Below are 13,687 nucleotides of genomic sequence, written 5' to 3'. Positions count from 1 at the left end.
TTGGGGGGATGGTGAGATGGAGCTGTCTCCTTTAAAAGAGCTGCTGACTGTTTCAAGACCTGACCTCTTTGCCTTACCTGTCTTTGCTGTCCACTTCATGTACAAATAATTTTTCAGAGTCTCTAGGCCTGCGCAGTAAAGTTCTCCAGAAAATCGAAGAATTAAGGATGACAACGATCTCGGTTTCTGTTCCTGATGAGTTCCTATGTCCCATAACAAGAGAGCTTATGAATGATCCTGTCATTGCCACAGGTATGTCTTTACATGACATGGATTAAAGCTAATTACTTGAGGCTAAAGATAGGTCCATTTTTATGTTCCCACATCTATCTTATAACCAGGCCCAGAAAGATAAACTATTCTAAATAGCTGTTGCAACAAACCAGGATTGTGATAAACATTTAATCTGCTGAATTACAGCTCTGATATGGGAAAAATACTGTATCAAGCAACTTCTTTTTTTTAATGTGTCTCCCTTTACGTGCCTTGTAAATATACTTACAAACCTAACTACAGCATTGGCTCAGTAAGTACAAAATGGATTTGTGCATTCAGTGGGGCAAAAAGCAAACAAATCAAATTAACCCTGCCCAACCCCCCCCCCCCCCCCCCAAAAAAAAACCAACCCAGGCTCATTACTATGCTTGGCACACCATCTATAGGGCACCTACTTAAAAGTTTGTACAGAATGAGACTCCTTTAAATGCAGCTTGGAACTGTGATATGCCAGCAGCATGTTACATAGTTAAAACATTTTATGAAGAATTAGTGTTTTGTAGTTCTAGTCTTGCAGGGAGAGGGAAGGAGGAACATACAAGAGTAAGGGCAGTGTAATTTTTTTTGTTGCTCTGTAAACAGTGACTAACTTCATCCAGTTCTGAGGTATTAGGGCAGGCTTCTGAGAATTCAAATGGCCAAAATATGAAGACATTTGCTAACTGCTGGAGTGATGGTAACTTCACTCAGTAAGGAGTAAGGACACCAGAGTATGGCTCTGTGTTAGAAGAGGGGCACAGACCCGGGTTTGTATTCCACCACAGATATTCCTGACGCTTAGCTGGGGCCGAATTTCTTTCTTTAAGGATCAGCTGGTTCAGCTACCAACTCTAAGAGCCAAAGTCCTGAACCTGGCCAGTGCTGACGGCTCTGTACAGGTGCAGCTCAGGCCTGGGTCAGCCAGGTGCACAAAGACCCCGTTCAGCACCTTTAGCTCTGTCAGGCGATTGATGCTAATGAGCTTTTACTTCACATTATGGATCACTCAACCTGAAAAGAAAGTCTTATTTAACTTGTATACAATATACTTTGGTGCTTTGCAGGCAGAGATAGATACATGAAACTAGCTGCAACTGTCTGTACCCACAGGAAAGATTTCACATACAGTGTCCTTATTCTAGATCTCAATTTTCCCGTTTGGATGTATTTCCTTACTTCCCTTTTACATTTAACCAGCTAATATCTGCACAGTGCCATGCCTCTGTAATATGAGCTTTTGTTGATGGTTTCTTTGCAGATGGCTATTCCTATGAAAGGGAAGCAATGGAAAACTGGATCAGCAATAGACGATCTAGTCCCATGACGAATCTTCCTCTCCACTCTCTTATGCTCACACCAAACAGGACACTAAAAATGGCCATTACTCGCTGGCTAGAGACTCAGCAGAAATAGTTAAACCACTTAATTTTGAAGTTGTTTGTTAAAATTAATTGAAAGTTTATGCAGCTGAAGGAATTCACTGTATCAGAAAACAAATGGAAAGATGTGTTTCTCTTCTAATCTGTGGCTGGTTCAGCCTTCACTGGTGGAAACTCCCAGAAAAACTTAATTTCCTGGTAGTTCTACTTTGTGGTATTTCTGTTTAGGAATCAAGTACTCAAACTCAATTTTTCAAGTAAAATTTTCTTAAATTTTTTTACTATATTTATGCGTTTTGAGTCTTCATCTTGCCAAGTCAGTCTTTCAGAAGGTAAGAAATAGCGAAGTATAGGATCTCTATTTCTTTTTCTAGTATAATAAACCAAAATGTGTCTGTGTTTCTCTGTTCCTCACTACTGGGCACGTAGTTGGAAAAGCTGGGAGAGAGTTTCTCCTGTAACCATCAGGGATTGCATCTCATCCCACAGGTATATTAATAATCTTTATTTTGTATGGAAAGAGTACAGTAGCTGTGCAAAAATAGAACTACAGGACAAGACTAATATAGGACTTGTACAAAATATCAAATAAACAGTAAACAATAAATAAGCTAAAGTGTAATGATGCAAACTGCAGAAGGATGTGTAGAGCTGGATACAGCTGTTTACACAGAACACTGTAATCAAGCGTGGTGGGAAGAGTATAAAGCTGAGCACTCCAACTGGATTGCACTCATAGGAATGTCACTGCAGCAGTTCATTTTCAGAATGGTCTTGCCAATAAAACCCCTCATTTCCGCAAAAAAACAACTTCTCAACTTCGTCTTGTCATGCAACTGCACATACACTTTTCCTCAAACTTTCACCTTCACTCCATCCCTTTCTTAGTTTTCCCATAAAAACATTCACTAAGCATTTTGTTGTTGTACCTTTTCACAAATAAACAATAAATCATTTTGCTTTAAGATAGCACCCAAAGGTGATTAGATACCCTATATAAAGTGCGATTATTGTTAATAGGCCATAATATTGTGTTCTTCAGTGCAATAACCAATATGGTCAAAGCCTCTCAATACACATGCAAATGTCACTCATTTCATTTCATTTTTTCTATTTACTAAAAATAGTTATATTTACATGTCAAAGTATGGCTGCTTATAGTTTACTCATACACAAAATATTTATGCTTCCTAAATGTACATCATGCAACCCAAATTAGATCTCACTACAAAAGTGATAAAATAATTTGATTTTTAAAAATGCATGCATGTACAGCTCTGAGTATTCTGCAGCAGATTATCTCCCTTAGCCCTGCTGTGAGACATCAGTACGTAAGCATTTGAGATGGGTGAGATGCAAGAGACCAAAAGCCAAGACTGAAGCCCTAGGTGAAAGGAGACGCTTATTTAATGGTAACATGTAAGGGAAAGGATTTCTCTGCTCAAGCTCCTAGGCCAACCTAACTGAGTCTTTCTACACAAATTTGTTATTCCAGTTACTGTTACTGCCCTGTGATGGTAGGAACAGTTGGAAGTGGTTGTATCCCATTAAAGACTGCTCCCTGGGACCCAGCCATGCCCAGGCAGTCAGTGTTCTGTAGAGCAGTCAGACCCTGCCATGTTGTGAGCCAGGCCTAGCCTGTCAATGTACAGAATGGCATTTATACATTTGATTCAATGAACGATCGCTTTGGTTTTGCCGTGCTGACGTGGCTGAGGTGGCTGTCCTGAGCACTGTGGGATGGCAGTTTGGCTACAGCATCAGGGTATAAATGAGACCCTTGGCTGGGTGATCTGCTGTCTGTACAGTGGGGAGGGATTTGGCACGTGAGCTCCTCACGTTCTTTTGCTTGCACGCTGCTCTGGCTGCCCTCTCCAGGGACAGTACTTATAGAGGATCCTTTAGCTGAGAAGTGTTTAACTGAGAATTGCTCCACGTTGGAGGGCTGAATGCCTGCAGAAGCAATGTTTGTGGATAATCCATCTGCTGCCTGAGAGTGCCAAGTGCGACTAGATTGTGTGTTCTGCTGCTGAAACCTTGCAGTCTTGTCCATGATTCCCATAAAGGGGGTATTGCGAGGTCGGTGCTCAGTACCCTGAGCTTGGTTGACGTTGGTCTCTTTGAGTCGAACATCTGGGCCCAGCCCCTTAACACTGTCTGACGTGAAGCTGCTTGATGAGCTGGCAAGAATCACACTACTGGATGGAGAGCCAGAAGAACCACCACTGGGTACAGGGCTTTGCTGCCTTGAGTCACTGAAATTCACTGGAGTAGAGGCTGTTGATGTGTCACCAGGTTTAGATTTAGTAGCAAAACAACGAGAAGAAAGAGTCTCGTGATGCTGTGGATGTGAACGCTGGCTGGACACAAACTTCTCATTGTGCACTTCAGGAGTGGGATCTGTGGAAATGCTTCCAGATGATAATGTGCTTGTCCCATCCACATGTTGACTTCTGGAGTGCCGGATGGGCAAGGGACTGTGGGGAAGATGCTGCAAAGACGATTGTGTCTTGGTGCTACATTGACTGCTTCCTGGTTTAGATCCAGGCTGGATGGAGCTCAGATGCTGATTAGTTTTTACAATCTGTGCCTGCTTTGTTGGCTGCATGATCAAGCCTGGCTCTCTTAGGTACTTGTTGCATGTTCTGCTTTGAGGGGACACAGACTGAGCTTTCTGAACACCTTCTTGAAGAGTCCTGCTAAATAATGAAGCAGCTGAGGAACATTGCAGCCTTTGTGGAGGGGAAAGAGATTCATTGGGGTGTGGTAGCTCATCTTCCCTGTCTTGAGGATTAAAATTATCATTCACACCTGGTACAATACCCTCTTCCTCATTATCAGAGTTGTTGGTTTGTTCAAGTAGCTGTGGAGACTGATGCTTCTGTTGCTGTGTTCTCTGGAACTGTTTGCATTCCTCTTCCACCCGAGCCAGGAGACGTTTTATTTCCTGATTGCTGGGGCACAGCTGAGTGGCTTCCCGTAGGTCAGCGAGAGCAGCAAGGAGTTTTCTGTTCAGGAAGAAGTAAGTAAACAATGAAAATGGGGGTAAATATGAGTCCCAGCATTGCCTACTACTAATCCATCTCCACCTCTGCAGTGACATACCCTGATTAGTTGCTTCCTGCTGCAGCTGGTGACAAATTAGAACTGGAAGTTCTCCACCTCAGGAAATTGTTAACTAGAGTGGAAGTGCAGACGCAACCCTAAACTCTTCTCTCAGGTATCCTGACACCCCATGCAGGCAGGCAAGAAACCTCTCTGCTGGGAACACCAGGAATTGACACTTGGTCTCACAAGCTCTTCAATTACCTCCTGAATAGGGAACCTGCTGCACTCTGTTTCCTTTATTGATATGTTTAGAGAAGACACGGTGAATCCAAAAGGCACCTCTTCCCGTACTTCAGCTACACCACTATAGTTTGTTATTCTTCCAACCTAAAGAGAGAGTTGCTCCTCTCTCCCCTTGGTTTTGTCTTCATCTGCTAATGACTCATCATATTCTGTCCTATCAAAGCAGCCAGTAATAAATCATGAACTTGGCAATAAAGAATGAAGTGGTGGAGTTGGGTGGCACACTGCTGGGCACATTCTGCTGAGTCATGTGGAGCAGCAGACCCATTCAATGTTACACCTAAAATAATCCTTCTTCAAATGAATTTGTTACTTTCTGGACTGCCTCATAAGTACTTACAGAGTACTCAATATTGCTATCTGGATGTGGTTGGCTTTATCTGATAGAGAAACCTAGTACAGATGCAAAGTGCACTAAAAGTAATTTTTTCATTGCAAATTTGAAATATAACTAGCAGAAAAGAACAAGTTATTAAAAACAGCAAGTTAAAAAAAAAAGCGTGCAGACAGATGTACAGAATCAAACAGTACCTGCTGTTCCTCTTGGCTCTTGCTCTGGCATAATAGGCTTCATAACACTTAGGCTTCAGATCCAAGGCTTTGGTAGCAAACTCTTCAGCCATACCAAAATCCTAATCAAAGAATCAAACATGCTGGTTACACAGTCAAAGCAAGCTGCCAGCCCCGGGTCGTGCTGGGGCTCCGGGAGCGCAGCCAGTGCACGCGGCAGAGGCTCCTGCCCCAGTCTGCAAGAGCAGGGATTTGCTCAAAGCACACATGGGCACAGCCATGGCACCTGGCTGTGCTGTTGATAACAAAGGGTGGGAGCAGTGTTTTCCATTCAGTTTTTTAAAAGTACCACTCAGATCCAGCAGTTCATCATTCCAAAATAACTGCATGATGTAAGACTAGCTGTAAGAGACCCCCCCAACGGCAACACGCCTTCATCTTACAAGCCACCCATTTATTGACATCATAAAACCCAAGGCCAGGATATATTATAAAACAGCACAGATAGATGTCCACATACAACCCCAGTAATGCAGTAGGATGTAAGTCTCAGATTGCCTATGCCAGAGAGGCAGCAGACTAACAGCAAGAGCTTACATTTGTTTTGCGGCGACATCGTGACAAGTTCAGGTACAATGAAACTCTCAGCTCAGTGAAGGCTTTCATTTCCTCACCAAACCCTTCCCTTGGGAACTTCCTCAGTGCATACTGATAGCGCTGTGCTGCTTCCCTCATCTTGCCTTTCTGCAAATTTTAGGGAACAAGAGGTTTTTCACAAACTTTTAATATTGCAATACTGTTGCCAAAAAGCGTATTTATATTTGACATCTAACAAGAGATGCCCTTCCAGTAAAAAACACAGAGACAGATTTTTCAATAAATATACAATACAGTATTTCAATAAATATAGTATGAACTATACTATCAGACAAGCACAGTGAGAGCCCGCATGTTAACCAGAGTTTGTGTTTCTTTCTGAACTGAAATGTTCAGTGGTATCTGGTGAGGATAATATTTGCACTAATACGTACTACTAGTACCAGAAAAAAATTACGTATTATTTTGTTTTAACAGAGTAGTAATATATCAGATTATATAGTTGAATTCAGTCTACCTTTAGGCAGAAGTCCAATGCTCTGCTGCCAGAAAAAAAGAAAAATCTACCTACTTTATACAGCGTATTTCCTTCTTCCATCAGTTTCTGCAGAAGAATCAGGAGAATATCAGGTTTGGAGGTGGCCATTGCCCACGCTGCATTTCCTGCAAGTTAAATTTTAAGGGTCTCTGACAAAAGGGAAGAAAGTATGTTTCTGCTGTCTACCACAGTAGAAAGCCTGGTCCTGCTTCAGTATATATTCCATCTACATGCAACTGGTATTACTATTATCATCATAATTAGGGTGTACACATTTGAAATACATCTATGCCACCACCTGGACAGCAGCCAGGTACTAAATGGTCTGATACATTTCACCTCTGTGAAGGAATGTATAGAAGTCACAATTAAATTCAGGCCTAAGTAAGAACCTGTATTTGATCATATTACTACCCAAATAATATGAAATAGTGATTCAAAGGTACTAAATATTCAGTCATTATCACATACACAACTGCACCATGGACTTGCCTACTGGTAATACATGACTTACATTCTTTTGGCCTACCCTTTGCAAAAATACAGTTCTATAGTTTATTAGAAGAATATTATTTAAAACTTCTTAATCTAAATCATGAATAGTGCCAGAATTATGTATCAGTATGCACCATCATAATTTTCTTGTCTTAAGGCAATATATTAAAGCAGAATACCCAGACTCCTCCAGACCTCACCATCAGCACACATCAAAGAAGGAGCAGAATAAAAGTCCTTGTGTTTCCTCACTTCTAAAGTGAGTCTTGTGTGTCTGCCTTTAAAGGAGATTGTTTGTCTTGGGTGGGCACCTGCGAACCAGACAGCCTGCAAAAATCTGGTGTTCTATTTCATCTACTGTACAGAAGTAGCCAATTGTGGCAGAGCAGAATGCAGCTGCTGGTCCTGGTGCAGTTGCACTAACCCAGCTTAGCTCCCTTTCTCAGCAGCATGACCACGACCGAGGTGTTGCGGCAGCCGATGGCTCTGTCCAGCGGCCTCATGCCACTGTGGTCCACGTGCTCAATCATTGCTCCTTTCTCCACCAAATACTGCACCTGCCAGAAGAAATGACACATGCCTTGGAACATGGCTTTTGCTAGGAAAGGCAGACCACTGAAATACATAAGGTACCATGTAATGTTCTTTGAAACACACTGAGCATATGCTGCAGAGTACAGTACAGCCATGTAAAACCCACTGAAGGCATCAGAGCACGGGCAGGCTGGAGGGAAGCAGCACTTCTTTCCCATAACCATTACCTGCCCAAGTACCACCAGCAATGATCCTGTAGAAGTGGCACCAACAGTCCTGCCCATGACCAGGTCCCACCAAACACGGCCTTGGGCCTGCTCAAGGACCTCTTCCCTGGCACTGTCCCTGTCCCAGCCTGGCCAGGGGCTGAGCACAGACTGAAGGGACCAGTTTGCCAGGGAAATGGGAGCTGGCACCACTCCAGGACAATAACCTACAGCAAATGCAGGGACAGGAAGGAGCCTGGACACCCCTCATTCTCCAGCAGTCTCCAGTGTCACGGTCAAAAACACACACAGTGTCTGAAAACTACCAAAGGCACCATGGAACCTCAGGACTTATTTACAGTTTCAAGTTAATTCAGAAAAAGGCTGAATGGGACAAGGTGCTACAGTGAGTTACAGGCCACAGCAGCACCTGAAACACAACCTTGTCTGTGTGAGCTGCAGAAACACAGATATGAGTGTGAGAGGCTGCATGTGCTGTGTCTCGTTCCTTGCTGACCTCTTGGATCTGTCCACACAGACCTGAGTGCGCCCTTCCTCTTCTTGGGGTATTTCCTCTGAAGAGGCCAACTGAGACTAGGACCCTTAGAAGGGACCTCTGTGGGTTTTGCAGCATAATTCCAGGCTTCTACTTCATCTAGAAAATGCTTTCCTGAGCAAACACTTTCAGTGCAGTCAAGATGAGAGCAGTGTAACCATCTTGGCTACTTCCCCAAAGTTCCTGTTTTGGTAGGCAATATTTTTTCTAAATTCTAAATTTTTTATAACTCTTTTTTGAATTTTCTGTTTTGTTATACTTACAATATCAGCATCCCCATAAAAAGCTGCCAAGTCTAGGGGTGTTCGTCCATTTTTGTCTGTCTGATCAGTTGCTGCACCTTTCTCTACTAAATACTGAACGACTTCCTTGTGGCCTTTCAGACATGCCCAGCTCAGAGCTGACAGCCCTTCCTTGTCCAGAGATGAAACAGTTGCACCTATAAAATGAAAACAAACTTTGTTACGAAGATTCTCTGTTTAAATGGAAAAATTGCTTATCTCACCCCGATGCAATCCCTGCTGCAGCTGTAATGCACTGTTTATTTTCTACCTTCAGAAAGGAGAAATTCCACAGTGCTCAGATGTCCTTCACAAGAAGCCACCATCAGTGGTGTCCGGCCTTGCTTGTCACTTAAATTCACATCAGCCCCATGCTCCACTAGAAGTTTAGCAATCTGAAACAGAAAGTATCAATTTAAAAATACATTCTTTGCACGGGGAAGGGGAGGGTTAGATTGGATATTAGGAGAATTTCTTCTAGCCCTGGCACAGGGGCAGAGTTCCCACTGGCCACATCCCTGAAGGGATTTAAAAGCCAGGTGGGTGCAACACTTCAGGACATGGGTTACTGGTGGCCTCGGCAGTACTGGGGAACAATTGGACTTGATGGTCTCATAGAGCTTCTCCAATCTTACCAACTTTATGATTTTATGAAATTGGCAGATTGAGATTTCAGCCATAATATCATGAACTTTTAAAGAAGAGGACTAAGGTGGTATTTATGGCAATTACTGAGAAATTCTATGTAGCTCAAGCCCTGACTGCAGTTCTCCTGAAGGAGAGACCAGCATGAGGAAGGCTTCTGAATCCAAGGTTCTCTCTCTGCACAGCAGCAGTATAAAAGAGCTGAAATCACTCTGATCTTATTCTAGGAAATAAAATATTTTACTCACATTATTTTTCAGGTATATTATAACTAAGACCGTTGTGAGCCAATGTGCTTTTTAAGTTATTTCAAGGGATACAAAGGGTTTGGAAGCGAAGCTTCTGAGCACATCCCTCCAAAGAAGATGCAAACAGGTATTAGAAAATTGACACAAATTCTTCTCAGCAGCAGAGAGGGGAGGAATCGGGGCCCAGCTCCCCAAGGATCCCCAGAGCTGTGCAGACCTGGCAGTGGCCCTGGCGGACGGCGCAGAGCAGCGGGGCCGCTCCTCTCCTGCTGCCTCTGCCCACGGCGGCGCCGCGCCCGAGCAGCACCCGGCACACGTCCAGCTTCCCCCGGGCTGCAGCCGCTGTCAGGGCTAAGAAAGCACCGCCGTCAGCATCAGCGCCCTGGCCTTTGGGCACAGCACAACACCCCACTGCTACCGAACCCCCAGCCCTTCAGCTTGCCACTGCGACCCTTACTGAAAGCTGAAAAGAACAAAAAAAAGAAAATACTTTCCCCATCATGATTTTCCGCCCCTCTTCTATTTTGCTCATATTGTGTTTGAAACAGAACTTGAAATTTAAATTTTGTTGTTTGTGTTGAAGCCTCACCAGTCATGTCAACAGTGCTTAGAAAATGAGTTCATGTGTGACTTATGCAAGAATCAGCAAAGGACTTGTCCCTCCAGTTTCTAAAGCCTAATAACTTGCTGTTTTGGTTTAATTTAAATTTTTAAGAAATGTTTTGGTTTAATTTGAATTTTTCGGCTAACACACTAAATAATATCCTAGTTTTGATTTGCTGATTTAAATATATTCATTTTTCTGTTGTGAGATAGAACCAGGAGCAGAAGCAAGGTAGGCCTAAAACTTAAAAGGATATATAAAAAGAAATTTATTAGCTACGCAAAGAAGGAAAAAATCAAATTCAGAATAAGATTTTCAGACTACTCCTTTTTTTCCTTTCTCAACCTTTATAACAACAAAACAATCATACAAAAAACTACTTCACTCAGTTTCCAAATTAAATAGTCTTTTTTCTCAGTTTATTTCAGAGAGAGAAATTTTTTCTTGTTGGCTATAGGGATTTTTCCATAAGGAGGAAGAAAACAGTTTTTCATGGTTTTACTTTTATGATTTGCATCTGCCTGGGAAAAAAACTCATAAAGTCGTGAAGCTCTTTTCATCTTCACAGCTCTCCCAAAGCTGTGCTTATGGGCCACGTTAAACTCATGGGGTATTACTTTTAAGCATGAACTGTTTTAAAGTAAAAGTTTTCTTTATCTCTTTTTTTTTTCTGTTTATGCTTCATCCTCAGAAGGCTGAGATTTTTCGGGTTTTTTTCCGTGGCAAAGTTTCTTAACACAGGTACTTTTAGTTAAATGATTTATCAAATGGAACACTCCAACCCCCCATGTCTTTTTTCACGGTTTATAAGAAATTTCAGTGTGATATCAGTTCATGCTTACAATCTTACAAAAGGATTTCCAGCTAACTTTCACAGCATCTTTTAATTTTCCTTTTATCTAAAAAAACTTAGCTCTTGCTTCACTGACTTAGGAGCATCTCCTTTTTTCCCCTCTCATATTCAAAGGAAAGCTGGAGGTTTGCAGATCCCAGCTGAGCACTGAAGAGCTGCAGTTTCACCCAGAGGTCGCAGGGCTGGGCCAGGCGCAGGGCTGAGATGTCCATCAGCTTTTTATCAGCCTTGGGGTCCCCTGGTTTGCAGAGGGTGCCCAGGGGCCTCCTGGCCCCCCCTGCACGGGAGGGACCCCGGGCTGGGCTGGTGTTACCTGACCAGCCACAGGTAATAAAAGAGCTTTTTTCTCAGGTAACCTCCTTTAAAATGTGTGTTCATGGAGCAAACTTACTTTTTCTAATTGGTTGTTCATACTGTCAGTAACTAAACCAACCTCTAATTGGTCCCATCCCCAGGTAAAACTAGCACACTTGCACTTTCTACTAAGAAATGGGTCACATTGTGAATTTCCTGTTACTTATTTTTAGCATTTTCAAACACGATCAAATAGAATTTTTTAAAAAGTTCCGATGAATGCTGAAAGTAAAGGAAATTACAAACACTGCAGGAAGAAGTAAATTTTTCTCTTTTATCACTATCTTACCCATTCCCATTCCCTCCTCAGTCGATGAAAATGCACTGTGTTACAGTTACAACAACTGTTTAGAGCTGAATAACTGGAAAGTAACTGTTATGGATATCAATATTACAAACAAAAGAGTTGAGTCTTGTTCAAAAATCCCCCTTTTAGGAGTTCACTTCCTCAGTGAGTGAAGATTCCCAATGTGTTATGCAAGGATTTCAATAAAAATCACGGAGAGGAAAACACTGAAGAACAAAATTGATTTAGAAATGGCTTCTGGAATTCACTGGATTTGCAACAAGGGTTTTGTAGAGGTGTAGGAAGGAAGCACATCTGCTTGTCCAGGGTGTGAGAGGCCACTGAGCACCATCCCCACCCTGGGCTGTGCCAGGGAGAGGAGCACACCAGGGAACTGCAGTGCAGCCATTACAGTCTGCCTTAAAAACTACATTTCTCCTTTCCCACATGTCCAAAGGCAGGTCTTTTCTTCCACTGCCTAATTAGAACAAATGAGGCTATGGCCCAGCATTTCCTGAAAACTAATGATATTTAAACAAAGGTTGTCAGACACAGAATACCATAAAATTCCACGCTAAAACTTAAGCACTCTATTTTCACAACTTTCCATTTACTTCAAAAGTAAGTAATTTCAAGTAATTTTAATATAAAATAGTTCTTCAATACTTGAGATGAATAGATTCAGTAAGTTAAAACTATACTTATATAAAGCATTTTATTATTAAAATTATACTTATAAACAGCATTTTATTACTAAAACTACGTCTTTCATTATTTTTATTATAGGAAATTAAATTTTAAAAGCATGATTAAAAACTCTTTATTCTTAAATTAGCAACTCTAATTAGGAAACACATGAAAAGGGAAATACCTGTTTCTCCCCACAAGCCATCAGTGTCATTGATGTCCATGTCATAATCTTTCTCAACTGTCAGGATGTAACGAACCACCTGCCAAAAACAGGGAGCAGAGATGTGCTGGGCCACAAGAGCATCACTTGTCACTTGTATGAGAGAGCAAGGGAGAAAAGATGTAAAACAAGTGAGAGTGCTTCTCTCTCAGTGCAAAAAATCAATAGTAAAGAAAATCAGTATTGCACAAAACAATTTCAGTAGGATTTTAGACTTGAAGGCAAGTGAATGTTTTTAAAAACAGTTTAAGAAAAGCCCAGTGCTCTTCCATGGATTTGCTATTTGGCATAAGTATGATTTAATGACCTCCCATGTGGCCCATATAGAACAGAACAATCAAAATAAACAATGGCAAAAATAAAGCATCCCAGTTCTGTGAGGAAATTCCATATAATCTAAAACAAGTGAGCAAAAATGAGAATATTTGCACGTATTTTGTAAAATGATGATACCTAGGTTTTTCCTTCCACATGGGTTATATCTTACCTGTTTTTCTATATTTCTTCCCAGAATGGTCTAAGCATATGTTGACAAATAGTTATTTTTAAAGCTGAAATAAGCTTTAAATATGCTTTGCTGTGTTTCTACTACATGTATTCCTTGTTATACTCTAACAAGGAAATCTGTGTTTTGAAACCACCTGCTAAAAGATTAAATTTAAACTTTTTCTAATGACTGTTTTAAACGGATTTTTCTAATGGAGCACATAGTCACTGAGGCTGCAGTCAACAGGTGAGGGAAGAGAATCACACTGACAAAGTTTGGGATGCTATAGGAGAAAACAAAGGCAGAAAAGGAGAAAGGATCTGGCTGTTTTTAAGCTTCTGAAAACTGTTGTATACACTGTATGGAAAGTCCTGGAATTCAAAATGCTAGGACATAATTTATTAAAATTCATGAAACACACAGATTTTCTTTCTAGCTATGAATACAGCTTCTTAATGTCTTAAAAACAGAGGAAGATAGACATATTTCAGGTATGTATTTATGATTAATGTGATCTCTTTTGCTGATGTTCAGGAGTTGACTGCTTTCATTTAATCAGTGGACAGCAAACAAGAACCTTCATTAGAGTGAAGGAATT

General features: G+C 41.5%; 2 protein-coding genes across 16 annotated transcripts in view; one reads left to right on the top strand and one right to left on the bottom strand.

Annotated features, from left to right (window-relative positions):
- The window catches only part of WDSUB1 (WD repeat, sterile alpha motif and U-box domain containing 1), a 29,076-nt gene that overhangs the window by 13,669 nt on the left and 1,720 nt on the right, over nucleotides 1-13,687 (top strand). For 8 of the 9 annotated variants that reach the window (XM_088168499.1, XM_088168501.1, XM_088168503.1 and 5 more), the window contains 2 exons: nucleotides 118-252; nucleotides 1,514-1,920. In XM_088168499.1, the coding sequence (XP_088024625.1) occupies nucleotides 118-252; nucleotides 1,514-1,668 (290 nt within the window). In that variant the 3' untranslated portion in view covers nucleotides 1,669-1,920. Of the gene's footprint in view, nucleotides 1-117; nucleotides 253-1,513; nucleotides 1,921-13,687 lie in introns of those variants that run through there. The other variant, XM_088168505.1, reaches the window with a different exon arrangement.
- Nucleotides 2,125-13,687, bottom strand: part of TANC1 (tetratricopeptide repeat, ankyrin repeat and coiled-coil containing 1) — a 71,278-nt gene continuing 59,715 nt past the window's right edge. For all 7 annotated transcript variants that reach the window (XM_014890623.2, XM_088168495.1, XM_088168496.1 and 4 more), the window contains 9 exons: nucleotides 12,564-12,642; nucleotides 9,813-9,946; nucleotides 8,974-9,097; nucleotides 8,685-8,860; nucleotides 7,550-7,682; nucleotides 6,664-6,755; nucleotides 6,093-6,239; nucleotides 5,517-5,617; nucleotides 2,125-4,642 (listed from right to left, as the gene is read on the bottom strand). In XM_014890623.2, coding sequence (XP_014746109.2) covers nucleotides 3,295-4,642; nucleotides 5,517-5,617; nucleotides 6,093-6,239; nucleotides 6,664-6,755; nucleotides 7,550-7,682; nucleotides 8,685-8,860; nucleotides 8,974-9,097; nucleotides 9,813-9,946; nucleotides 12,564-12,642 — 2,334 coding nt within the window. In that variant the 3' untranslated portion in view covers nucleotides 2,125-3,294. The remainder of the gene's footprint in view (nucleotides 4,643-5,516; nucleotides 5,618-6,092; nucleotides 6,240-6,663; nucleotides 6,756-7,549; nucleotides 7,683-8,684; nucleotides 8,861-8,973; nucleotides 9,098-9,812; nucleotides 9,947-12,563; nucleotides 12,643-13,687) is intronic.

The sequence above is a fragment of the Sturnus vulgaris genome, chromosome 7 (assembly GCF_052056855.1).
Source record: "Sturnus vulgaris isolate bStuVul1 chromosome 7, bStuVul1.hap1, whole genome shotgun sequence".
NCBI classification, from domain to species: domain Eukaryota; kingdom Metazoa; phylum Chordata; class Aves; order Passeriformes; family Sturnidae; genus Sturnus; species Sturnus vulgaris.
This window is presented reverse-complemented; position numbering and strand designations above follow the sequence as displayed.